Here is a 27590-nt window from a genome sequence, read left to right on the forward strand (position 1 = left end):
CAGAATGGTTTCACAAAGAAGTAAGAATCTATTTTTTAAAAGAGTTTTTGAGAATAAGTTAAAATAATATTAATAAAACTTTTAACACTGTTTTTGAATTGTTTCTCAAGACCCTCTAGTTTACTGTGGTCCAAGTAACACTCATTTACTCAGTCCATACTTTGTCATGAACTAAAGCATCCCATTCTAGACACAGTAGCACCTGCCCACAGAAGCCCACTTAGCCAAGTAGCTCATTTCCTGAGTCATAGCCTTGGGTGCAGGATGCAGAGCTAGGAAATAAACAATTAGAAAAGCGTTGGGTGTTACCAGAGATCCTGCAGTAGCATATACCTCCCTGCCCACATGTGTTCAGTCTCATGGTCATTAGGAGCAATTTCTTGTGCCAGTCATGATTGTAAGACTCTGTATGCAACAACTATTTAAATTTCTTAGCAGCCCCATGAGAATAGGCTGTCATCTCCATTTTATATAGGAGGAAACAGACACAGAGAGAAAGTAACTTACCCAGATCCCCCAGGTAGCAGCAAGTGGTGAAGACAGTCTGCACACCCCAGGCAGTGAGGCTCCAGAGTTGGTGTTCTTAATTACTGTACCATTCTCACCACTGTTGGGTTCAGATCTGGCCTCTTTGACTCTAGTTCTCTGCCTTTGGAACAAGTTATTCCCTCGTCTCTAAAATAGATTTAAAATAGTAATAGTACAAGGTTTAAATATCTGTAAAACATTTGGCACAGTATCCAGCCCATAATAACTATACTAGTAACTATTATCAAACTGGACCTAAAATGCCAACTCCTTTGCTCCTATGTTTTTAATGCTGACATTTTATGTATTCTTTTAAATCCTTCCTATAACAACATGGAAAAGGACAGGGGAATCGCTTCTTCAGTTGTGGGATAGTGTTTTTTGTTTATTTTTTAAGACTTAAGGGCCAAACAGTGACTTTTAAGAACATTAGCAAGTTTAAAAAAAAAAATGTGTCTAATAAGGGCTCTTGTAAGAGATCAGCCAGCTGCTGCCCATCTCATGTGAGGATAAAACATGGACAAGCATTTAAATTTCAGGAAGGTTTAAGATAAACCAAGAACCTGTAAGGAATAAACAGCGTTAATATCATAGCATAGGAAAAAGTCTAGGTATCTGTAATTAACAGCATAGTTTTAGAACATTTAGAAAGTAGTAATATCTGGGGCTAAATAGATCTCTAGCACTCATTTTTTACATTTTACTGTAAATGTGAAGTTCTATTGTTTAGTAATTTAAAATGAGTAGGCTAAAAGTAAAACTAGGTTGAAGTTTTTGTTCTTCAAACGGGCAAGGGCAAAGGGCAACAATGATCACACTTAACTCCTTTGTCCTGTTAAGTCAGTCTTTTTTTTAGTATTTCCATAAGGTGCTATGTATTTCTCCATATAAATACTGAACATGACTAGTTCAAAGCGGGTTTGGGACAGCTGTGTTTCTCATTTGTAAGCATGTTAATTTACATGGACATTGAATCATACTAGACAAATAAGTGGTTATATTTAAAAGCTGCTTATATATAAACAGTATGCTCTATACTGGAAAAGATAAGAATGTTTTACTAATCATTGTAAATAAGACTACCTCTGGGTAATTCGTTATATTTCTTTAAAGGTTATCAAGTGACTCGTAGACTATGGACAGATGGCTCGTTTTCTAAATGAATGATGTGTGAATTATCTTTCGTAAATTCGTCAATACTGAGAATGTTGTTAGAAGTCTGAGTGGGAAGCCATTGAGCATAAGGAAGTGTAGGTATCATGAAGCAGAATTTTAATTCCTGTGTAATACATTATGTGTGAAATTTGAGGAAATACATATTTAAGAATAAAATCAACAGTTTCTGTAAGATAAAATTGATATCTTTGGAAATTGGTATGAGCTATATTTCTTACCCATATAAAAAAATCAGAAGGCTATAAAGAAAACAACGAAAGCCAACCATAATCCCATTACCCAAGAAGACCACTGTTAACTTTTTAGAAGAACTTTATAAACACAAGCATATACACACTATTCACAGGTTATGTTTATGGTTCCTTAAAAATGAGATCAGGTGGCGCCTGGCTGGCTCAGTGGTTGAGCATCTGCCTTTAGCTCAGGTCATGATCCCAGTATCCTGGGATCAAATCTTAGATCAGGATCCGCACAGGGAGCCTGCTTCTCCCTCTGCCTATGTCTCTGCCTCTCTCTGTGTGTCTCTCATGAATAAATAAAATCTTTTTTAAAAAATGAAATCACGTCTTTCATAATCACCTTTTTTTCCTGCTTAATAATGGTATGCTGAGAGCCTATTTTTATTTCCATATACATGTCTTACTGTTTTTATTTCTGCCTGATACACCACTATGTGTGTTTATCTAACCGGTGTCATTTATTGATGAATGTGTGGACTTTTCCAATTTTTTGATGTTGTAAAGAAATCTGTAATGACATTCTGAGTATATCCATGCACATCCATTCTTTAAGTCATGATTTGGCATACTTTTTCTATAAAAAGCCAGACAGTAAATATTTTAGACTTTGCAAGTCAGATAGTTACAGTCACAGCTACTCAACTCTGCTGTTCTAACCTGAAAGCAGCTACAGACAATAATTAAATAATATGGCTGTTTTTTAGTAAAACTTCTTTAAAAACAGTCCCCAGGTTACAGTTTGCTGGCCCTTGATCTAAGTGATTCTTTGGTCAGACTACCAAAAAAAAAAAGGCTATTGGTACACAGTTGCAGTCCACCTAGAATATAGTCCGTAGATTGTATGTGTTAATTTTTCTGACTTTGATCTCTGTACTGTGGTTATAAGAAAATGTCCTTGTTAGGAAACACTCAAATATTTAGGGGCAAAGGAGGCATTATGTCTGCATCTTATTTTCAGATGGCTCAGAAAAAAAAATATGCAGAGAGAACCAAATGTGGCAAAATGTTAACAACTGGGAAGTCTGGATTCAGGATAAAGTGGAAATCTTTTGTACTATTTTTGCATCTTTCATCAAGTTGGAAATTATTTCAAGATAAAAGTCAAAAAAAAAATCTGACTCTTTAATAGTTCCTTAGTAAGATGTAAATCCCCCTGCAGAAGTACAGTGATAGTATATGAAGCTGAAGGTAGACTTGGTGATCTGAATCGGAGCTATTTGACAGAGAAATTTAAATGGGCAACAATGTTCCACTCTGTTGTTTCCATAATAACTCAGACTCTGCATACTTCTCAGAGGTTTTTATTTCACCGGAATGGTTATATAAAATTTAAATTAGTTCCAAATCATAGCATTAATGGAGACTTCAATCAGATTTAGAAAGAGAGAGAAGAAACCTAAGTACATTGCAGGTAGTTATTTTGATATGATTTCTTTCCTAACAGCCTTTGAACTTAGAGGATCATTTTTAATTTTTGTTCTTAGATCTCTGTTTTTGTATAATGGACTTTACTTTTTCAGCACATTTTCTATATCTTTGTTGTCTCTTAGATGAGATGACCAAAGGATGCAGTTCTAATTTACCATCCAGTTGCTTGAGACCAGGTTATCAGAGAAGTTTCCAAGCTGGCATTCTGTTTTGAAGATTGAGGGGCCTCGTTGTATTTTTATTTTCACTCCCAAAAGGAGTCTTCCTGTTCTAGCCGAGGAGAGACCATGGAAGTGCCTAGATTATTCTAGTCATTTATTCCTATAGTTTCTTTAATTTTGACAACCAGTGTGATAGATGCTAGTATTCACTGTATACACATAAGACCCACAGAGGCTAAGTCACTCATCTGAGATCTCCAAACTAATGCACATTAGAAACCCAGCACTGAATACATGCCATCCCAGACATTGCAGTTTTTCTTCAAAAAAGACTTTTGAAACCACCCTAGTGCTAAGGAGGGGCTGATTCCAGTGTTGCTTTGTTAACTATCCATTAAGAGCTGGTTACTAAAAATTGAGGCATTCTACTGACAAACTGTTCACATGTAAAAATCAAAGTGAGAGAATTTAGGATTTATTCACTGTACTATTCAAATATGCCCCTTTAAGAATTCTTTTTTTTAAATAATTTTTGTGTATTGGGATCCCTGGGTGGCGCAGTGGTTTGGCGCCTGCCTTTGGCCCAGGGCGCGATCCTGGAGACCCGGCATCGAATCCGACGTCGGGCTCCCAATGCATGGAGCCTGCTTCTCCCTCTGCCTGTGTCTCTGCCTCTCTCTCTCTCTCTCTCTCTGTGACTATCATAAAATAAAAATAAATAAAAATAAAAAAATAAAAAATAAAATAAAATAATTTTTGTTCTCATTTGGGACAGGAGCATGAAAATTTAGTTCTGCAGTAGCACTTCTTTACCTGACAGATTCTTTTTCGTTTATCTGGCTTATAAGTTTAAGAACTGTTCTAATTTAAATCTTTATGAAGTAAATTTTAACTACACGTCTTTGAAAAGTTCTTTAGGAGTTGATAGTAATTTTAATGCCAAGAGATAAAAACAAGATATTTGCCGTATTTGTTTCCAGAGTTATATACCTTCTTTGAAAAAGATAGTATGATTATGTACAAATTGTGAATCCTCTTTACTCATACGAGACAGTTTCAGAAAAGACTGCTGATAGATATGGTGCCTCCTCTTTCCTGTTAGATGAGGGTGGACCTAAATAGAAGGTGGCTGAGAATGTAGTTGAGTTCTCAGGAGCAGCACACAATTGCTCAGTAGTTGAGGGTCCCATGCAGTATTTCAGTTTGCATCTTCTGTGTTGTCAAACCTGTTTGTGCTTAAAAGTAGGTTGGATCGGGCAGCCCAGCTGGCTCAGCGGTTTGATGCCACCTTCAGTCCAGGGCATGGTCCTGGAGACCTAGGATGAAGTCCCACATCGGGTTCCCTGTATGGAGCCTGCTTCTCCCTCTGTCTGTGTCTCCGTCTCTGTCTCTCTGTCTGTCTCTCTCTCTCATGAATAAATAAAAAAAAAAAAAAAGTAGGTTGGATTGATATAGAATGACCCTTTAGGAACTCTCTATTTTCTTTCTTCCCGTATGTGTCCATTTTCATTCTAGAACCTAGAAATTGTTTTATTAACTTCTCAGAATTCTAATTTATCAAAATGTGCTTTATAAGCAGCTGTCGAGTAATAGTACTCTAGTTCTAGCTCTGTCACTTCAGAATTGAGCGAAATGTTACTTGTGTTACTTAACTCAAAGAGAGAAAATGGCTGTGAACATGAGCATATGCTTCTCCTTGTGGTAGGATCGTCACTTATTGTTGTGATTTTTAAAAGTGATGGGTGGTAAAATATGAAATCTGGCCCAAGATCTTCCACAGCATGTTGTTGCTACTTCTAATTGAGATGGACGCTAAGCTGTTGGTTTCTAGCCTGGCAGTAATTTGTGCCCTGTAACCATAAGCAGATTGGTCTGACATCTGGTATTCAAAGAAATGACCAGAATGTTACACCTCTGCCACATTCTGTGCTGAGTATGTAGTACATAACGTTACCCTTGCATACAGCTCAGTAATTTAATATAAAAGTTCTAGTTTTAGAAATCCTGACTTCTCAATTGTAATTCAGAGTTTAGGGAATAAATCTTCAGTACTGTAATCATAATTTCCTAGATCTCTGATACTCAGAATTCAATTGCCAGAGCCATAAGCAAGCCACCTAAAGTAGTCTAGATAACGGCCCATCAAAAAAGGAGATTTTTAGTTACCTTCTGAAAATCTTCACATCAGAGTTTGGGCTACTTTGACCAAAGGATCTGTATTATATTCTCATGAACATGGGGACCAGATTTTTCAAACTCAAGTGACTTTCTGACAGAAATGTTTGCTGTATTAGTAGAAGAGTTTCTGAAGAAAAGTTTTCGAATTTGAATGATTGCAGAAGATCCAGGGTATTCAATTGGCATAAACAAAATAGTTCTACTTTCAGGCATGTATTTTCAAAAACTTACAAAATTTATAAGCTAATTGTTTTTAGAGTCTCTGCACTTGTTATTCTAATTTTATCCCTGCTTAGGATGTGTACCCAAACCAGAGGGCACATCAATAAGAATAGTGCACTTTTCTGGGGTAATAGGAATTAGGAAGCCAGGCTGAACCCTAGGTGATGGCAGTTTTTTAAAGGAGAGGAAAACAGGTCAAATCTCTGTGATCTGTGAGGAAGTAGGTGAAGCTAGAGAACTGGGATGGTACAGAAAAGAGTCCTGGAGGAGGGTAGAGGTGTTGCTAGAAACATGAGTATCCCACATCAATTTGTGCTGTAGAGGCTCTTAGCCAGTCTTCAGAAACTCATAGTATAGTTGAAAGAATGTATGTTTTCAGTTTTTAAAAAACAGTAGGCAACAAAACCACTGCAAATCAGTACAGCAATAGTTGAATACTGCAGTAAGTAGGAAATTCCCATCCAAAAAATATTTAATGTAGACAGCTCCTCCTTCAGAGGCCTCCTCTTGTAGAGCCAGATGCTTGTCACTTAGCTGTCTCCCATCAACATGCTTCTAAAAAAAAAAAAAAAAAAAAAAAAATTCCTATAGGAAGCTCTTCCTGTTCCAGACCATCACAGCCCTGACATAATCCACTCTCTGGCCATCTGGGAAGAGCCGAATTAAGTGTAGTTTGTCTTCCTTGTTTAATCTTGTTGTCCTGGGTCTTTGGTGGCTGACTCAGGGTCCTTACCACCCCCCCCCCCATCCCTCACCCCCACCCCCGTACAGAAAGAAAGGGAGAAAAGGAAATTAAGTTTCAAACCACCCAGATAGGTGGGAAAGAAGTAGTTCATAGACCTTTCCACTTGGATGCTGGCCCTGCAGCCAGGCAAGCAACACCGCTAGGCTGAGCTCACCTGGAAACTTAGAGCTAACGGTTGTGTCGCCCAAGTCAGACCTGTTTCTGTGCTTCTCACCATTTTGTCCATCACATGTAGACATTCTCTTTCCTAACTACCCACTAGGGAGTCTGTCAGAACAATCACTCTAAGTCACAAGTTCCTCATCTCAATGGCAGATTGCCCTGAGAAAAGCAAGAACTGTATGATTTTTTTTAGAGCCTCAGTCTTCATTTAGTAATTTATGAAGTGCCTCTTTCTCAGCATTCACATTTTGGTTAAGTAAATAAAGTGTGTCCATGGAAGAATTCTATTTTCAAACTACTTTGGTTTGTGTTTTATGGCCTTGAGCTTTAAGTTTAGAGTACCTGAGTTCAGAATTCAAAATTTGGATAATTTGGAAATTTGGATAATCTACATCAGTGACCGATAGAAGGAGAAGCTCTTAATGGTTTACAAATATATGTATATTTATAAAACATTTTTGTGAATAGTATATCTTATAACAAATAATCAAACTTTGAAACAATTTGAAACCTCTTTTGAACATTTGACTTTTTAGATTTTTTTTTTTTAGATAAACCTTCCCCTTTGTTCAAGTATTTGTAAAATTGGGCGTTTTTTCAAGGTGCATGAATGATCAGTGTGGATTAAATATTATTCAAGTTTGCAGTCACATTATAGTGTTGATTAGCACATCCAAATGCTTCTTATACCATAGTTATTATTTATTAACGTTTGAATATCTTGGGCATAACATTGGTGGTGGAATTGATTCTCTTCCTTTCGAAAGATCATTTAGTTGAATGAAACAAGGTTTCCTCCCTCTTCACATGGGAACTTGTCAAAGAGCTGTAATACTAAACTTCCTTCATTTCTTTAAATATGCCATACTAGCTTTCATCTCCTCCCTTCAGACCCACTGCTCTCATTGTTAGACACATTGCCTCTACTCCTGACCTGGCTTCCTGATAAACGTACTGCTCCTTCAAGTGCCAAATTAAATTTGTCTTTTGTCCCCGTTACTTTCTTCCTTGGTAGCTTTGCTGTAAGTTTTGTTAAATGTCTATTTCTTAGATCACCATTGATTTTTTTCTGAAAATGTTAACACCATTTCATTTTGGGAAGGAGTTACAGAATACATGCTCTGAAGACCATGAGCATCTTTTTAAATTGTAATGAGAACTCTGGTAGAAAAGGTATTGGTTTACATTATGGACCAGGGAGACTAGGAATGATTATTTGCAGGACACCTGAGTGGCTCAGTGGTTGAGCATCTGCCTTGGGCTCTGGGTGTGATCCTAGAGTCCTGGGATCGAGTCCCACATCAAACTCCCCATGGGGAGCCTGCTTCTCCTTCTGCCTATGTCTCTGCCTCTCTGTGTGTGTCTCTCATGAATGAATGAATAAAATCTTTTTAAAAAGGGAATGATTATTTGCATTGAAAAGCCTGCTGATAGAAGTTCCATTATATACTGGCGTTGTGACATATATGTGTACAGATTGTTGTGTCATTTCTCCCATCCCTGCCCCACTACTCTACTAGAAAAAGCTGGGAAATAATTCTCAGATGTCTTTTTCAGAAACATATTTGATGAAAGAATACTCCAAAGAATACCTGGTCACAGTAAATTAGGGTCTTTGACTTAGTGATCCTTTTTCTTGTACTTCTGGGGGTTTTTTCCCCCTCAATGTTAAAAGCTTGTATAAAACAGAACTTCTAGTTTGTAAAAGAGCTATATTGATGTGTTATTAAAATATATCCTTTTCTTATCCATTGTATAAAATTATGTGCATATAAGGAAGAAATTTAAAATCAATATGTTGTTTTCCCCCCAGGTGAAAATACAGCATCCCAGCTGAGTCCAAGAAAGGCTAAAAGGATGTCAGAGTATGAGAGCTCTTAAAGGTTATCTTGGTGTTTTTACTAAATTGCTCTCCACAAGATAGATGCACATACAGCTAGAATTTTTTAACCTGTGTCTGACATTATTGGTGAAGTTAAATGCAGGCTGTCTGCAATCTTGTATATATTGACTTGTGATTCACTGCATGTAATTGCTGTTTAGTTAGTATGTGTCAGTAGTTCTTGACAATTGATAAACTTTTTTTGTATGTAATTCAGAAAATACTAGAAATAATATTTCTCCTCCAGTTAAAATCTTTTTGGTTTTAACGAAATTCAGGCCAGTTGACACAGGCTAAGCCACAGAGGAAGGTTTTCTAACTTTTATGATGTATTTGTAGCTTTCCAGTTTAGTAAATACAGCACTTTGAGCTTAATCAGATATTGTCTATAACACAGTGTTTGTTAAGTTAGAACTTGTTTGCAACAAATACCTACTAAAACTAGCTAAAGTAAAAAAGGGGTACATTTTTGGTGTTGCATAGATGCCACAGGTGGATATAAGGGCCACTGTTCATGGTTTTGTGGGTTAGATTTGGCTTAGCTCTTAGCAGGAGTGCAGCTAGGCCTTAGAAACAAACTGGAACCAGAAACTAAACCACTGTCAGGCCTGTCTTTCCTCTCTGCTTCTGGTTGTTTATATACCTTATTCACTCTGCAGACTGGATTTGTTTCTTAGTTCATAGGAAGATTCACAGATGGCCTATAGCAACACTTATGTTTGTCCCATTCAAGGAATCTCTGAATCTGCATTCCCACCATCCAGGAAGGAACTCTGATTGGTCCAACTTGGGTCAAGTATGTGCCCTGGCCCATATAATGAGGCAGAGCAGTAGGACCATATTATATAAGCATGGCCATTTCCCACCATAACCATACTGGGAATTAGAGAGTTGCAGAGATAGACCCAGAGCAAGGGAGAACATGACAAACATTAGTATCTGCTAAGCACATAGTAAGCATTTAATATGTACTAACTTACTAATTCTTACTTCTCTTGTAAAATATCAGTCATGCCACAAAATACAGGTTTAAGGGAGCTATTTATTTATTTATTTATTTATTTATTTATTTATTTATTTTAAAGATTTTTTTTTTAATTTATTCATGAGAGAGAGAGGCTCAGAGACACAGGCAGAGAGAGAAGCAGACTCCATGCAGGGAGCCCGATGTGAGACTCGATCCCGGGACTCCAGGACCATGCCCTAGGCCGAAGGCAGGCACTAAACCTCTGAGCCACCCAGGGATCCCCTAAGGGACATATTTATAACAAATAATAAAATAGGGATGCCTAGGTGGCTCAGCAGTTAAGCATTTGCCTTCGGCTCAGGGCATGATCCTGGAGTCCCCCCACCTTAATGTCTACCTAGATTTGTTACCACAGACATTTCCCCTCTACTTTCATCCCCCTTTTCTTTTTTTAATAAAGATTTCCTGACCAAGGGTACCTGGGTGGTTCAGTCAGTTAAGCATCTGACTCTTGGTTTTGGCTTATCCTGAGATTAAGTCCCATATTGGACTCCATGCTGAGTGTGGAGCCTGCTTAAGATTCTCTCTCTCCCTCTACCCCCCCTCCTAAAATGGATTTCATGCTCAGCAGCCCAAAGGACAATATAATACTGTTCCATGTTCATTTTTTCTCCATAATACTTTATTTGGTCATAAGAAATACAGTTTTTTCTCTCCCTATAAGATGAAAACTTACAATTTTGTGAAAAAGTAGATAAATACTACCATTTAGGCCATAATTCCTACCTTTTTGGAAGTAAGCCCACTGCTTGAGCCCATTGTATTTTTTTAAATTTATTTATTCATGAGAGACACAGAGAGAGAGGCAGAGACATAGAGGGAGAAGCTCCCCTGTGTGGAGTGTGGGCCTCAGTCCCAGGACCCCAGGATCATGACCTGAGACAAAGGCTGATGCTCAACCACTGAGCCACCCAGGTGCCTCTAGCCATTGTATTTCTAATGGGTTTGAACTGGCTATTGTTCTTTTACTAACTGTTGACACCAGTCACCATCTTTGTCTTTTTTAATAAGACAGTTTTTTAAATTATTATAAACTTAGCTTCTCAGTCTTGATCCTATAAAACTAAATTAATGTTTGCCCAATATAAGATAGTTTCATATTCTAATGTCCTGAATTGATGTTTGTGTCATAATAGTTTGCCCTTGTTTCCTTAGCTACGATATTGAATTCATTCACAACAGAATGGTTTTTAAAAAATTTCCTTTTGTACTCCCATTTTTAACTAGCAGTACTAAGTTTTGCTAATAACAATAATAATAACTGAGCCTTTTCAGAGCCCCGCATTTGAGATGGAGATTTCATTTTACCAATGACATTCAGTTACATTTTTGTTGTTGTTTCTATCTAGCATTCTTTAAAAAAAAAAAAAAAATATTTATTTATGAGAGAGAGAGGCAGAGACAGGCAGAAAAAGGAGAAGCAGGCTTTGTGCAGGGAGCCCGATGTGGGACTCGATCTTGGGACTCCGGGATCACGACGTGAGCCAAAGGCAGACGCTCAACCACTGAGCCACCCAGGCATCCCAGTTACTTATTTTTTTTTTTTTTTTGTAACTGTAACCACTATCACACATAAGAAAATTATTAATTCTTTAATTTTACCTAATAATCTATATTAAAGTGCCCCCAATGTCCCATAAATATTTTTATAGCCTTTTTTTCTTTCAAAACTGATATCTGATCAGTATTCATAGATAATATTGGGTTGTTGCATCTTTAGTCCCTGTGTCCTGTTTTGTTTTGTTTTAATCTAAAACTAAAACAGTCTCTACCTTTGAGGGGGGGACAGTGTTGCAAGAAGTTGATTTCTCTAGTATTATCATTTCTTCTGCATTTATTAACTGGCTTCTTTTTGGCAGAAGGCAAAGGGTGGGTATTCTTCAGCTGGGTACTAAATAATATGTAAACAAATGGATAGATGAATTTAAGAGCTAGCCGCCCAAGCCATACTTACATAAATTCTGCATTTACAGTGAAAGCTATGTTGTTGAAAAAAAAAAAAAAAAAAAACTCCAAAGAAAATCAAAAGGCTTGAGATACCTGGGTGGCTCAGCGGTTGAGCGTCTGCCTGCCTTCAGCCCAGGGCGTGATCCTGGAGTCCCAGGATTGAGTCCCACATTGGGCTCCCTGCATGGAGCTTACTTCTTTCTCTGCCTGTCTCTACCTCTCTCTCTCTCTCTCTCATAAATAAATAAAAATTTTAAAAAAGAAAAGCTCTACAAGACAAAAAATATAGTAATAAATGTTCGCTTTACAATAAACATTTATTTAGTTACAATAATTGTAAGCAGTACTGCTCGGTAGCTTTTAGAATCAAACTTGATACCTTAATTTGAGTTAGAAAATTAATAGTTAACACCTCTGATGGTAGAGTTTAGAAGGTAAAGAGCAGAGGTGAAGGTGATATTAGAGTCCTAATATCAAGAAAAATGAAATAAATAGAAATATAAGTGTATTAATTAAAATTATAAAGAGGATATTTAGAGCAGCTAAAAATAGTGATGTAACTCTACTATAATTTTGAGAAAGAAAGGTGGAGCTAACATCCTTGTCTGTTACAGTGGGAAGTCAGCAGATTGTCTAAAATTTGATACATTGGGCAATAACGTATTCTCTAGGGGAAGAAAAGATAATCCCTAAACAACTACAAAAGTTTAAGGGTAGTTTCTATAGTGTGGGAGTAAGGGGCTTAAAAAGAAAGGACTGTTTCTTTTTAGTATGTTATTTTATGTATTTGATTTTTTTTTAACCACATGCAAGTATTTGATAAAAATTAAAAGTGTATTCATATTCTTTGGTGATTTAACAGTACATAAAATTAAAATGGGTTACATTTTCAAGTGTTGGGTTTTTTTTTCAGATACAGTTTGTTCTTATAGTTATGTCTAGTTTAATTCTGTATTCGCAGTGTAGTATTTCCAGTTATCTGTACATTTGATTGACATAAGTTAAACGGAAAAACTATCTAAATGTTGTTCTCCTTCCTGATTGACTTAAGGACCATCCAAATTCATCCCAAGTTGTTTTTATTAAATTAATCAATTTGGAAAACTAAGGGCTATTTGAATGCATTATCAGTAGTCTATATATTTAAGCATCTTACAACAAAAATGGCACATTGAGGATTTGTTTTTTGCTTTATTTTTAATAGTGAATTTATTGCATTTAAATTATACTGTAATAAAGCTGAGTGTACAGTTGATAAATTTTGGTAATTGTATGCAGTCATGTAATCTTTACCCCAGTCAGGATATAGAATATTTCCATTCCCTGAAAATTTTATTTCTGCTACTATATGCCCTCAATCTGCTGTCTCTGACCCCCCTGTCCTTGACAAGTACTAATCTGTTTTCTGTCACTCTAATTTTGCATTTCCTAGAATTTCATACAAATTGAATCATCATGAGCATATGGTCTTTTGTGTTTGACTCCTCTTATTCCACATGTCTTTGAGATTTATCTATGTTGTATGTGCTGTATACAGTAAGCCTTGAAATCAGAGTATAGTCCTATATCCCTGTTCTATTTAAGGATGGGTTTGAATATTCTAGGACCTTTACTTGCCTTTGACTGTGCCTCTCCAGAGGCCTGCAGAGATTTCTGTTCAAATCTGTAGATAAATTTGGGGAGAATTGGCATCTTAACAGTAATGAGTTTTCCAGTCTGTGATCATGGTATCATTCTCCATTTATTTTGGTTTTCTTTCATTTTCCGTTGCAGTGTTTTATAGTTTTCAGCATACAGGTTCTACACATCTTTCATTAAATTTTTTTAAAATAAATTTTTTATTGGTGTTCAATTTACCAACATGCAGAATAACACCCAGTGCTCATCCTGTCAAGTGCCCACCCCCCCAGTGCCCGTCACCCATTCACCCCCACCCCCTGCCCTCCTCCCCTTCCACCACCCCTAGTTCGTTTCCCAGAGTTAGGAGTCTTTATGTTCTGTCTCCCTTTCTGATATTTCCCACACATTTCTTCTCCCTTCCCTTATATTCCCTTTCACTATTATTTATATTCCCCAAATGAATGAGAACATTTAATGTTTGTCCTTCTCCAATTGACTTACTTCATTCAGCATAATACCCTCCAGTTCCATCCACGTTGAAGGAAATGGTGGGTATTTGTCATTTCTAATGGCTGAGTAATATTCCATTGTATACATAAACCACATCTTCTTTATCCATTCATCTTTAGATGGACACCGAGGCTCCTTCCACAGTTTGGCTATTGTGGCCATTGCTGCTATAAACATCGGGGTGCAGGTGTCCCGGCGTTTCATTGCATCTGTATCTTTGGGGTAAATCCCCAACAGTGCAATTGCTGGGTTGTAGGGCAGGTCTATTTTTAACTCTTTGAGGAACCTCCACACAGTTTTCCAGAGTGGCTGCACCAGTTCACATTCCCACCAACAGTGTAAGAGGGTTCCCTTTTCTCCGCATCCTCTCCAACATTTGTGGTTTCCTGCCTTGTTAATTTTCCCCATTCTCACTGGTGTGAGGTGGTATCTCATTGTGGTTTTGATTTGTATTTCCCTGATGGCAAGTGATGCAGAGCATTTTCCCATGTGCATGTTGGCCATGTCTATGTCTTCCTCTGTGAGATTTCTCTTCATGTCTTTTGCCCATTTCATGATTGGATTGTTTGTTTCTTTGGTGTTGAGTTTAATAAGTTCTTTATAGATCTTGGAAACTAGCCCTTTATCTGATATCTCATTTGCAAATATCTTCTCCCATTCTGTAGGTTGTCTTTTAGTTTTGCTGCTGTATCCTTTGCTGTGTAAAAGCTTCTTATCTTGATGAAGTCCCAATAGTTCATTTTTGCTTTTGTTTCTTTTGCCTTCGTGGATGTATCTTGCAAGAAGTTACTGTGGCTGAGTTCAAAAAGGGTGTTGCCTGTGTTCTCCTCTAGGATTTTGATGGAATCTTGTCTCACATTTAGATCTTTCATCCATTTTGAGTTTATCTTTGTGTATGGTGAAAGAGAGTGGTCTAGTTTCATTCTTCTGCAGGTGGATGTCCAGTTTTCCCAGCACCATTTATTGAAGAGACTGTCTTTCTTCCAATGGATAGTCTTTCCTCCTTTATCGAATATTAGTTGACCATAAAGTTGAGGGTCCACTTCTGGTTCTCTATTCTGTATCATTGATCTATGTGTCTGTATTTGTGCCAGTACCACACTGTCTTGATGACCACAGCTTTGTAGTACAACCTGAAATCTGGCATTGTGATGCCGCCAGCTATGGTTTTCTTTTTTAAAATTCCCCTGGCTATTCAGGGTCTTTTCTGATTCCACACAAATCTTAAAATAATTTGTTCTAACTCTCTGAAGAAAGTCCATGGTATTTTGATAGGGATTGCATTAAACGTGTAAATTGCCCTGGGTAACATTGACATTTTCACATTGTTAATTCTGCCAATCCATGAGCATGGAATATTTTTCCATCTCTTTGTGTCTTCCTCAATTTCTTTCAGAAGTGTTCTATAGTTTTTAGGGTATAGATCCTTTACCTCTTTGGTTAGGTTTATTCCTAGGTATCTTATGCTTTTGGGTGCAATTGTAAATGGGATTGACTCCTTAATTTCTCTTTCTTCAGTCTCATTGTTAGTGTATAGAAATGCCACTGATTTCTGGGCATTGATTTTGTATCCTGCCACGCTACCAAATTGCTGTATGAGTTCTAGCAATCTTGGGGTGGAGGCTTTGGGTTTTCTATGTAGAGTATCATGTCATCGGCGAAGAGGGAGAGTTTGACTTCTTCTTTGCCAATTTGAATGCCTTTAATGCCTTTTTGTTGTCTGATTGCTGAGGCTAGGACTTCCAGTACTATGTTGAATAGCAATGGTGAGAGTGGACATCCCTGTCTTGTTCCTGATCTTAGGGGAAAGGCTCCCAGTGCTTCCCCATTGAGAATGATATTTGCTGTGGGCTTTTTGTAGATGGCTTTTAAGATGTTGAGGAATGTTCTCTCTATCCCTACACTCTGAAGAGTTTTGATCAGGAATGGATGCTGTATTTTGTCAAATGTTTTCTCTGCATCTAATGAGAGGATCATATGGTTCTCGGTTTTTCTCTTGCTGATATGATGAATCACATTGATTGTTTTACAAGTGTTGAACCAGCCTTGTGTCCGGGGATAAATCCTACTTGGTCATGGTGAATAATTTTCTTAATGTACTGTTGGATCCTATTGGTTAGTATCTTGTTGAGAATTTTTGCATCCATGCTCATCAGGGATATTGGTCTGTAATTCTCCTTTTTGGTGGGGTCTTTGTCTGGTTTTGGAATTAAGGTGATGCTGGCCTCATAGAACGAATTTGGAAGTACTCCATCTCTTTCTATCTTTCCAAACAGCTTTAGTAGAATAGGTATGGTTTCTTCTTTAAACGTTTGATAGAATTTCCCTGGGAAGCCATCTGGCCCTGGACTTTTGTGCCTTGGGAGGTTTTTGATGACTGCTTCAATTTCCTCCCTGGTTATTGGCCTGTTCAGGTTTTCTATTTCTTCCTGTTCCAGTTTTGGTAGTTTGTGGCTTTCCAGGAATGCGTCCACTTCTTCTAGATTGCCTAATTTATTGGTGTATAGCTGTTCATAATATGTTTTAAAAATCATTTGTATTCCTTGGTGTTGGTAGTGATCTCTCCTTTCTCATTCATGATTTTATTAATTTGAGTCTTCTCTCTCTTCTTTTTAATAAGGCTGGCTAATGGTTTATCTATCTTATTAATTCTTTCAAAGAACCAACTCCTGGTTCTGTTGATCTGTTCCACAGTTCTTCTGGTCTCGATTTCGTTGAGTTCTGCTCGAATCTTTATTAACTCTCTTCTTCTGCTGGGTGTAGGATCTATTTGCTGTTTTTTCTCTAGCTCCTTTATGTGTAAGGTTAGCTTTTATATTTGAGTTCTTTCCAGTTTTTGAATGGATGCTTGTATTGTGATGTATTTCCCCCTTAGGACTGCTTTTGCTGCATCCCAAAGATTTTGAACAGTTGTATCTTCATTCTCATTAGTTTCCATGAATCTTTTTAATTCTTCCTTAATTTCCTGGTTGACCCTTTCATCTTTTAGCAGGATGGTCCTTAACCTCCACGTGTTTGAGGTCCTTCCAAACTTCTTGTTGTGATTTAGTTCTAATTTCAAGGCATTATGGTCTGAGAATATGCAGGGGACGATCCCAGTCTTTTGGTATCGGTTCAGACCCGATTTGTGACCCAGTATGTGGTCTATTCTGGAGAAAGTTCCATGTACACTTGAAAAGAATGTGTATTCAGTTGAGTTTGGATGTAAAGTTCTGTAGATATCTGTGAAATCCATCTGATCCAGTGTATCATTTAAAGCTTTTGTTTCTTTGGAGATGTTGTGCTTAGAAGACCTATCGAGTATAGAAAGAGCTAGATTGAAGTCACAAAGTATAAGTACATTATTATCTAAGTATTTCTTCACTTTGGTTATTAATTGATTTATATATTTGGCAGCTCCCACATTCGGGGCATATTTATTGAGGATTGTTAAGTCCTCTTGTTGGATAGACCCTTTAAGTATGTTATATTGCCCCTCTTCATCCCTCACTACAGTCTTTGGGGTAAATTTTAGTTTATCTGATATAAGGATGGCTACCCCTGCTTTCTTTTGAGGACCATTCGAATGGTAAATGGTTCTCCAACCTTTTATTTTCAGGCTGTAGGTGTCCTTCTGTCTAAAATGAGTCTCTTGTAGACAGCAAATAGATGGGTCCTGCTTTTTTATCCAGTCTGAAACCCTGCGCCTTTTGATGGGGTCATTAAGCCCATTCACGTTCAGAGTTACTATTGAGAGATATGAGTTTAGTGTCATCATGATATCTATTCAGTCCTTGTTTTTGTGGATTGTTCCACTGAACTTCTTCTTAAAGGGGAATTTTAAGAGTCCCCCTTAAAATTTCTTGCAGAGCTGGTTTGGAGGTCACATACTCTTTCAGTTCCTGCCTGTCTTGGAAGCTCTTTATCTCTCCTTCCATTTTGAATGAGAGCCTTGCTGGATAAAGTATTCTTGGTTGCATTTTCTTCTCATTTAGGACCCTGAATATATCCTGCCAGCCCTTTCTGGCCTGCCAGGTCTCTGTGGAGAGGTCTGCTGTTACCCTAATACTCCTCCCCATAAAAGTCAGGGATTTCTTGTCTGTTGCTGCTTTAAGGATCTTCTCTTTATCTTTGAAATTTGCAAGCTTAACTATTTAAATGTCGAGGTGTTGAACGTTTTTTATTGATTTTAGGGGGGGATCTCTCTATTTCCTGGATCTGAATGCCTGTTTCCCTTCCCAGATTAGGAAAGTCTTCAGCTAGGATTTGTTAAAATACATATTCTGCCCTCTGTCCCTTTTGGCGCCCTCGGGAACCCCAATTAAACATAGGTTTTTCTTCCTCAGGCTGTCGTTTATTTCCCTTAATCTATCTTCATGGTCTTTTAATTGTTTGTCTCTTTTTTCCTCAGTTTCCCTCTTTGCCATCAACTTGTCTTCTATGTCACTCACTCGTTCTTCCACCTCGTTAACCCTCGTCGTTAGGACTTCTAGTTGGATTGCATCTCATTCAATTGATTTTTAATTTCTGCCTGATTAGCTCTAAATTCTGCAGTCATGAAGTCTCTTGAGTCCTTTATGCTTTTTTTCTAGAGCCACCAGTAGCTGTATAATAGTGCTTCTGAATTGGCTTTCTGACATTGAATTGTAATCCATATTTTGTAACTCTGTGGGAGAGAGGACTGTTTCTGATTCTTTCTTTTGAGGTGAGGTTTTCCTTCTAGTTATTTTGCTCAGTGCAGAGTGGCCAAAAGCAAGTTGTATAGGGAAAAGGAGAAAAAGAGAGGAGAGAAAGAAGGGAAAAAAAGAGAAAAAGGAAAAAAAAGGATGAAAAAAAGAAAAAAGTGAAGAAAAAAAGAAAGAAGGGAAAAAAGGGTGGGGGAAGGAAACAAATCAAAAAGCAAAACAAAAAACAAAAAACAAAAAAACAACAAACAAAAAAAAAACTCGGGGGAGTATCTTCTGATTCTATATACTTTAAGTCCCTTGACTTCCCCTGGAACTTGTCCATCTAGTTGGTCTTCTGGGGGAGGGGCCTGTTGTGCTGATTTTCAGTTGTTAGCACTTGGGGGAGCTGCTCTGCCCCCTGCCTGGTGCAGGGCTCAGTGGGGGTTGTTTACCCCGTGAGGCCCCAGGAGGAACAACCGCAGTGGCAGCGGCCAGCTCTGGAGCCCTGGATTCAGCTCCCACAGTCACTACGGAGCTCTCTGCAGGGCCTGGATGCTCAGCTCGCGGCAGGAGCGTCCTTGCTGTCCTGGGCCCTTCCGGCCTCTGCCTGTCCCGGGGGGAGGCCGGATCCTGGGCTGTGTCCCGGTGCCCTGTGCTCTAGGGCCTGCGCTGTTGGATTCATGCTCCCGGCCGCGCAGCCCCCTCCGGAGCCGCCGCCCAAGCCCCTCCGAGCTGCTCCTGGAGCCACGCAGCCCCCTCCGCACGGAGCCTCTTCCTCTGCCCGAGCCCCTCCGAGCTGCTCCCGGGTCCCGCCGTGCGCGCTGCAGCCCTCCAGGGAGCTCGGTGCACTCTCCCCGGCGGGCAGGTGTCTGTTAGTGTCCCCGGGAGCCCAAGGGCGTACCCGCCCTCCTGGGGTCCTGCACCAACTCCCTGCGAGGCCTTTCCGCCCGGGAAGATTGGTGCAGCTCCTGCTTCTCCGGGACGGGGCTCTCCTGTCCTGGGGACACTCGCCCCAGCCTTAACCGGGCTCCTTGCGGGGCCCCTCGCCCTTGGATGCCTTTTGTTTCTTTATTTTTTTTTCCCCCGTCTTCCTACCTTGATAGAAGCACGAACTCTTCTCACTGTAGCATTCCAGCTGTTCTCTCTTTAAATCTCAGGCCGAATTCATAGATTTTAAGGATAATTTGAAGGTTATCTAAGTAATTTGGTCGGGACAGGTGATTTGGAGACCCTACTCTTCCGCCATATTGCCCCTCCTCCCTCCAATTTCTCTTTCATTAAATTTAACCCTAAATATTTTTTATGCTATTGTAAATGAATTTGTAGTCTATGACCTAATTTCACTTATTAGTTCTAATAGTTGTTTTGTAGATTTCATAGGATTATTCATGTATAAGATTATGTTATCTGTAAATGACCATTTTTTTCTCCTCTCTTTCCAGTCGTTATGCCTTCCTTTTTTCTTGTGTTATTACCCTGACTGTACCTACCCTCCAATGTAATACTGAATTGAAATGGTAAAACATAAATCCTTCCTTGTTCCTGATCTTAGGTAGAAAACATTTGAGTATTATGTTACCTGTAGATTTTTGTAGATGCTTATAATCAGGTTTAAGTGTCCCCTTGTATTTTTAGTTTATTCAAGGACTTTGATCATGAGTAGATGTTGGAGGTTTTTCCTTTTGTTTTTTGTTTTTGTTTTCTTAATATGGTAAATTATATTGATTCCTGGCTGCTTAAATCAAACTTAAATTCCTGGAAATCAACTCCACTTGGTTCTGATTATTATCCTTTTTATATATTGTTCAGTTGAATTTCCTAAAAATTTTTTTAGGAAATTTTTTATGTGTTTGAACATTAGAATATTAATCTATAGTTCTGCTTTCTTGTTTTGTGTTTGTTTGGATTTGGGATAGCATTGGCCTTACATATGATTTGGGAAGATTCTAGGCAAGATTGGTATTATTTCTTCCTTGAGAATTCACCAACAAAGCAGTCTAGACTGGGAGTTTGGGGTTTTTTAGGGGCAAGGAGGGAGATTTATGAATTTTATATATTTAGTTAAATATGGCAGTTTTCAAAATTTCTGTCTTGGGGTTTTGTCATTTGTATCTTTTGAGGAAATTTTTCCAGTGCATCTTTCTAAGTTGTCAACTGTATTGGCATAAAATTGTCCAAAATATGGCCTAATTCTCTTAATGTCTGTAGATTTTATAGTGATAGTCCCTCTTAATTGATTTTAATAGATGTCTTTTCTTTTTTTCTTTATGAGTCTAGCCTAGAGGGTTATCAGTTTTATTATTTCATTAATCAGCTCTCATGATTGGTTTCTCTATTTTTATATTTCATTGATTTCTGCTGTTTGTTCTAGCTTGAGATTTCTGATTTAAGATAGGAAGTAAGATCACTAATTTTGGATTTTTTGAAAAGCTGAAATGTATCATTTCCTAGTAAACACAGCTTTAGTTGCATCCTACAGATTTTAATAATTTATAATTTCATCATTCCATTCAGAAATGTTTTTTTCTTTTTATTCCTTCTTTGACCATGAATTATTTAGAAATGTATTACTTTACTTTCCAAATATTTGGGGTTTTCCTAGTTATCTTATTTTTAGTTGATTTCTAATTTAATTCCATCCAGAGAATGTATCTTGAATTTCAGTCTTTTAAATTTATTGACACTTGTTTTATGACCTAGCACATCCTGGTGAACTTAACACATGCACTTGAATGTGTGTTTATCATTATTAGGTATCATGTTCTTTAAATGTCACTTATATCAGGGATGATGTTCAGATCGTCTTTGCTTATTTTTTCCTGGTTATATTGGTTGCTGAGAGAAGGGTGGAGAAACAGGTTACAACTCTGATAGCTGGTCAGGTATAGGAATAATTGCATAGGGACATGCATATGAGGATAGGAGTAATTGTGACCATACTTAAAACCTACCACAGGGTTCATTTTATCTATTATGTTTTTGTATATATTTAAAATTTTCCATAATAAAAATTTCAAAACTAAAACCTCTCAGGGTAATGAGATGTCACATATTTCAGATATATTCATGCAGATGTATAGAAAATATTTGGAATTTCTAGTTTATTTTTACCTCATCATTTAAAGAACTGTATTTTGACGTTTTACAGTTACATGGTATATTTAATTTTAAAATATAGATACATGTGGGGGGGGACAATTATATATTTTTGGCTATTTTGTTTAAAAATAGTTTCATCCCAATGAACATGTCAGTTTTGTTCCAGAAGTCATGATATCATTTGGATAGTCTTATATAAAAAGACTTGTAAATTTATGAAGTAGAAATTTCACATAAAAATTTTTTGTATGATATTCATTTGCAAATGCTTTGTTTCGTCAGGTTTTTAATTAGGAGGTGTTTTTATAATCTTGCTGTTAGAACTTAAATTTTTAAGTTACTGTTTCAGAGAAGGCTATACCTATAATCCCAAAATTAGATAGGTCAGCACTGTGAGTTTAGAAGGAAACAAAACAATCTTAACAAGAAAAGAGGCAAAAAAAAATAGTATCCTTCATTCAGTTCCCTTCATAAGTTATGAAATCAATAGCATCAGTAGTAAAAAGGGGGACAGGCAGTAATGTACTATCTACACCTATTGTTACTCCTGAAAACCTTATTCTTTTCCATCTGGAATGTTCACTTCAAGAATCATTTGAAATAAGAAAAGCAAAGGGAATAATATGATTGATATATAGAAAATAAGTCAGTTATACAGAACCTATACTGGCTTCAATTCCTTCTCAACCCCATCCACCCAACCTCTATTCCATGTTAAGAACAAGGCGTAAATCACGAAGAACACATTCCAGGTGTTTTTAAAATTTATAGTTCTCAGACTCCTACAGTTTAGCTTTTTTGCCCATTTGGTACTATTAACTTTCTCAGAGCATTTTACATTGTAAATTCTTTAGCTTCATTCAGTACTCTGTATATTAAGAATATATTTAGGGGTGCCCGGGTGGCTCAGCTCGTTAAGTGTTTGCCTTCTGCTCAGGTCATGATCTCAAAGTCAAGCTCACATTGGGCTCCCTGCTCAGTGGGGATCCTGCTTCTCCCTCTCCCTGCTGCTCCCCTGCTTGTGCTCTTCTTCTGTCAAATAAATAAAATCTTTTAAAAATGAAAGAATATGTTTGTGGATCTGAAAGAATGTATTCTTAAGGCGTTTTTTAAAAGTAAGAACCACTATTAACATTATAAGGTGATTATTTACCATATCATAAGGCAAGAATTAAATGTTTTTTGGAGGCTTAAACACATATGTTTTTTGGAAAGGTTGTTCTTTGTTCGTAAACCTTTAGATAATCAAAAACTTAACTACATTTCCTATTTCTTGAGCATAATGTGATTAAGATTTTCCTTAATCTAAAAGCAACTTTACAAAATCTAGTAACATATTTAAAAAACAATGCCCAGTTAGGTCTCTTTTACTGGTCAACACCATTAGGTTGGAGAATTGAATTTCTGGTTTTTAAAGTGGGGTTTATTTATTAAAGCAGTACAGACAGTAATATATTTGGATATTAGCAGGTTATTTGGCAGTCCGTCATGAGACCTCTTGAAGACCAGAACTAAGAAACATGGGCTGAATGATAATATAATTAGACTGATTTGTAACTTATTTAACTCAATTAACACAGATTGAATTCTTGTCCTCTAGAAGGATATAGCTAGCATTCAGTCCTTTTCTTTTTTTTAAGCGTAATTTAAATGACATAACATGTTGTATTGTCTTTCTAGTTCACAGACGTGAATCTGGGACACATATTCTGATAAATCAGGTGACATTTGTTTAGAAAAATGATGTTGATAAGTTAGAAAAGGATCTCATTAATAAGATACCTGTTACTAAACAAATGTAAACTCTTTTCCTTTGTCCCCCCAAAAAGATAATTTAACAATACATCATAAAAAAAGAGGTTCCAAAGCACATCTAATGACGTAGAACGTATTTCCCATTATATATCAGAAAAGCAAGATTCAGAATTATATTCATAATGGGATCTCAATTTTGTGTTAAAATATATATATTAGAAAGTATACAACAATTCTGGATGGTATGCTTAGGAGAAGTTTTCCAAAAGGAAATTTTGGAAAAAGGAAAAATTTTGCCTATTTTCCAAATTTTCTACAGTGAGTCTAGAGACACATTGGAGATAAAGTGTTTAATGTTTGAACCACAAATTTGCAGTCTGTGCATGTTAACTTATATTGTCACAATAAAGATCTCCTCTTTTATTTGTCTCTAAAAATAGTCGCCTTGGTACAAAAGTCAGCCTTAGCTACAGAGGACTAATATTTTCTCACTCCTCTATCATGAATCCATTTACTGTTTTCATTTTTTTCTCTTTTATCAAAGGTTGAATTAATAAAAGGGAATTTACAAAGTGTCGGACTTACACTTCGTCTTGTCCAGTCAACTGACGGGTACGCTGGGCATGTCATAATTGAGACTGTGGCCCCAAACTCGCCTGCTGCACTTGCAGATCTTCAACGGGGAGACCGGCTGATTGCTATTGGAGGTAATTATGCTAATATGTGATACACTTTACATTTATGGAAAAATTAGAGAGCAAATGTGGGAGTTTTCCTTATCTCATTCTTTCTGTGAGCACATGTTACTTTTATAATGAATAGAGAATAACTTTATTAAAAATAAAAATCTGAAGGAACCCTTAATTTAAAACACCAATTCCATTTTAGTCCTAATGTATAAATCTTTAAAATACTTCATCTTTAGACCACTCTTTGGTAAACTTCTCTAATTTTCCTTTCTGTCCCACCTTTTTTTCCTCTAGTATGGAAGAAAGGGCAGGTCAGTAGTTCCTTCTGTATAACTACCACCATAACTAGTCTGGCCCTAAAATTGATGGTATTAGCACTATGACATAGGACTAGATAATGAGCATGAGAGGGACTAATATTTTTTGTCGAAGGGGGCATACTTGAACTGTCCTGTGGCCCCATATTGATGGCTCTGTATTGTCCCTGATCGGCCAGCCATTTATTAATATGCAGTCATTAGGATACAGCCCAAATCACTATTGCTGGTGGAAGAATGTGTCACCTGCATGCCTTCCTATCAGTTGGATTGATAACTACATAAACTCTGTTGATAGGCAGATTATTTGCTTGGATATTTATGAACAAGCAGTAGGACTCCCTATAAGCACCAATGGGGAAAAAGTCCAAAACTTTGCAGACCTTTGTAGTACCTGGCACCCCCTTCTAGACTTGTCAAGAGATTTATTGAATACATGGTTGGTCATGGCTGTGCTTCCAAAGACAATGTGATATATTCTCTCACAGCTAAGATAATAAATAACAAGGTAGATCAGTTCCTAAAGTAGAGTTTTTCCTTAGTTACATGTTAAACTTTTGATTCAAACCCTCATGACAGTAAAATAATGAAAATAATTTAGTGCACACTTAGAAGCCCAACTAAGTCCTTATTTTCACATGGAAATCCCTCTGATATGTCATAGTGCTTCTCAAACCTTCTATGTATTCTAGTCACCCAGACATGGTGATGAAATATGGATTCTATTTCAGTAGACCTGGACAGAGGCCCAAGATTCTGCATTTCTAACAAGCCCCCAGATGCTGCTGCTGTTCATAGATACTTAGGATAGCAAACCCATGAAATAGACCACCTCTGTTACATGTTTTTTTCTGCTGTTCATAGATACTTAGGATAGCAAACCCATGAAATAGACCACCTCTGTTACATGGTTTTTTAACATAAACATAGCAGTTACTCTCCCTCAACTAAATACTATAATTCAGTATAAATTTTTTATATCTACACCTACTCTTGTTCTGGTTTCACCTACAGGATATAATTTTTTTCTTTTTTATGTTCTTTTACGAATTTTTTTGTTTTCAGTTACATGTGTAGTAAATATTCTCAAAAATAGATATTCCCCCCCAAAAAAGCATAATAAATGTCTACAGAGTGGAAAAAGTAAAATGCCACTTTGTGGCTAACATTTATAAAAACAAAATATTTACTGAGATAACGGACAAATACATATTTATTTTTAGAGCTGTAATTTGTTTATATGGGTGTATAATTTTTTAAATAATCCATAATGAGATTGGTGGTAGCTGAAATAAGATTGACAAAATGCTTAATATATTTGAAGCTCAGTGATGGAATTAATTTTTCTATTTCCTCTACTTTTGTGTTTATTTGTAACATTGCAAAGAAAAGGAATCCACATTTGGCCAACTAGCCCTAAGAAAGACAGTGATGGTCTCCACAAAGCTCCTGGTGATTAGGGAAGAGATGAGGGCAGGTGTTAAGTCCCAAAGAATGAGTTTAGATTGAGTTGAAGTTTTCCCTACTACAGCTCAGTAGACGGACTTATTTTTCATTTGTACATATGTCAGACTATAATTTTGCTGGAATATAGTGTGGCTAGAGGGAAAGAGCAGGCTGGATGAATCATGGAGAGAGCCACATTAGAAAGCTCTGGCTTTCAGTGTAATGAGTTTGTACACTAAAGGTTTTCAAGTCAAAGCTTTAGGAAAACTGGGGAGCAGTATGTTTGGTGATTAAAACAGGGAAGGGGTCTGAGGGGTCACAGCAAGGTGCTGTTGATTCTTGTAATTGAAGCCAATGACCAGGTGAATCGGAACAGGAGAGGAAAAGGACTTAAAACTGATAGAACAAAGAGCTGCTTAGATCTGGGGGTCAGGGATCCCTGGGTGGCGCAGCGGTTTAGCGCCTGCCTTTGGCCCAGGGCATGATCCTGGTGACCTGGGATCGAATCCCACGTCGGGCTCCCGGTGCATGGAGCCTGCTTCTCCCTCTGCCTGTGTCTCTGCCTCTCTCTCTCTCTCTCTCTTTGTGACTATCATAAATAAATAAAAAAAAAATTTAAAAATAAAAAGATCTGGGGGTCAGCGGTCTCTGAGGTGCAAATTGGGTTAATTGGGAGGATGGCAAGTTAATTCACATAGTGAGGGCCAGAGAGTGAAGCTCAGAGATGGGTCTTAACTACGCTGAATTTGTTAGGTTGAAGAAACATCTTAAGTGCTGATCTCGGGAAGTAGTTATGGATGTAGGACTAGGATGAAGAAGAGGGGAAACCAACCAAAGGAAACATTGAACATTGCTGCCACTGAGGTGGATGTGATCCAGGGAGAAAGCAAAAAGGGAGAGAATTACAAGAACAGGACATACAAAACTATAAGGACGTTTGCATACAAGGAGCAGATATAGGTGGAGAAAAAGGAGAGGTGGTCAGAACCAAATTAGTACAGTGTTGTGAAAACCTAGAAAAGGGCTTTAAAGGGGAAGAAGGAAGAGAATAAAAATATGAGCCAGGATAGCTTATGGAGCAAAGTCCTGAAGGAGATGGGGAGTAGGATCCAAAATACAAGCAAAAGGCTACGTCGTCCTGAGATAGGTTCATACTAAAAACGGCCAGGAGGAAAGTGGTGGCTGCTTGGTGATCTCTTCAGTCAATAAGGACATATCACCCGCAGAATAAAAGCCAGCAGGGAGGATAGGCTTCAGGGGAACAGGGAGTTTTTGAAGCTGGGGTTTTGGAGACTTAGTTGTTTAGAGACCAGAAATAATTCAGAAGAATGCTCCTGCAGCATTGAATGCCTTTCTGAAGATGGTCAGCACTAGATCCCCGTGGTACTCCCAGGAGCAGAAAAGTGAGATGGGGCTAGCAAGCTGGGATCAGAAAGCCAGTTAGACACATGAGGAAAAAGGGCCAGGGCAAAAGAATCTGAAATATTGATGTGAACATCAGTGAAATCTTGAGACCAAGGTTGGGGAGAAAATCGAGTGATATCAGACCAGGAATAATTGGGCCTGGAAACTACCACAAAACAACCAGTTAGCAGAAAGCATTGTGCAAAGTGGGAAATAGACCATGAGCAGGGATGAATTGTGAGTAAAAGACCTTGGTGGAGAGAATTGTAAGTGATAACCAAGTCTAAAGCATGATCTTGCCTCAACCACTGAGGTAGCAGAAGATAAACGTTGAGGAACTCTGAAGTCAGTTGGGGAGATGGGGCTGATGTTTCTCTGTTTGACTGATTGACTTAGACCTTTGGAAAGC

At 37.7% G+C, this 27590-nt stretch overlaps 2 protein-coding genes across 9 annotated transcripts in view; one reads left to right on the plus strand and one right to left on the minus strand.

The window, feature by feature from the left end:
• PDZD8 (PDZ domain containing 8) overlaps positions 1-27590 on the plus strand; it is an 83067-nt gene that overhangs the window by 50725 nt on the left and 4752 nt on the right. For all 3 annotated transcript variants that reach the window (XR_012020521.1, XR_012020520.1, XM_072805158.1), the window contains exon 4: positions 23870-24032. Coding sequence is in view for 1 of the 3 variants with exons in the window: in XM_072805158.1 (XP_072661259.1) it covers positions 23870-24032 (163 nt within the window). In the remaining 2 variants the exon portion in view is untranslated. The remainder of the gene's footprint in view (positions 1-23869; positions 24033-27590) is intronic.
• Positions 1-27590, minus strand: part of SLC18A2 (solute carrier family 18 member A2) — a 114838-nt gene that overhangs the window by 42640 nt on the left and 44608 nt on the right. For 5 of the 6 annotated variants that reach the window (XM_072805163.1, XM_072805159.1, XM_072805161.1 and 2 more), the window contains 2 exons: positions 23911-24023; positions 508-675 (listed from right to left, as the gene is read on the minus strand). The gene's annotated coding sequence lies outside the window, so the exon portion shown is untranslated. Of the gene's footprint in view, positions 1-507; positions 676-22337; positions 22603-23910; positions 24024-27590 lie in introns of those variants that run through there. The other variant, XM_072805164.1, reaches the window with a different exon arrangement.

The sequence above is a fragment of the Canis lupus genome, chromosome 29 (assembly GCF_048164855.1).
Source record: "Canis lupus baileyi chromosome 29, mCanLup2.hap1, whole genome shotgun sequence".
NCBI classification, from domain to species: domain Eukaryota; kingdom Metazoa; phylum Chordata; class Mammalia; order Carnivora; family Canidae; genus Canis; species Canis lupus.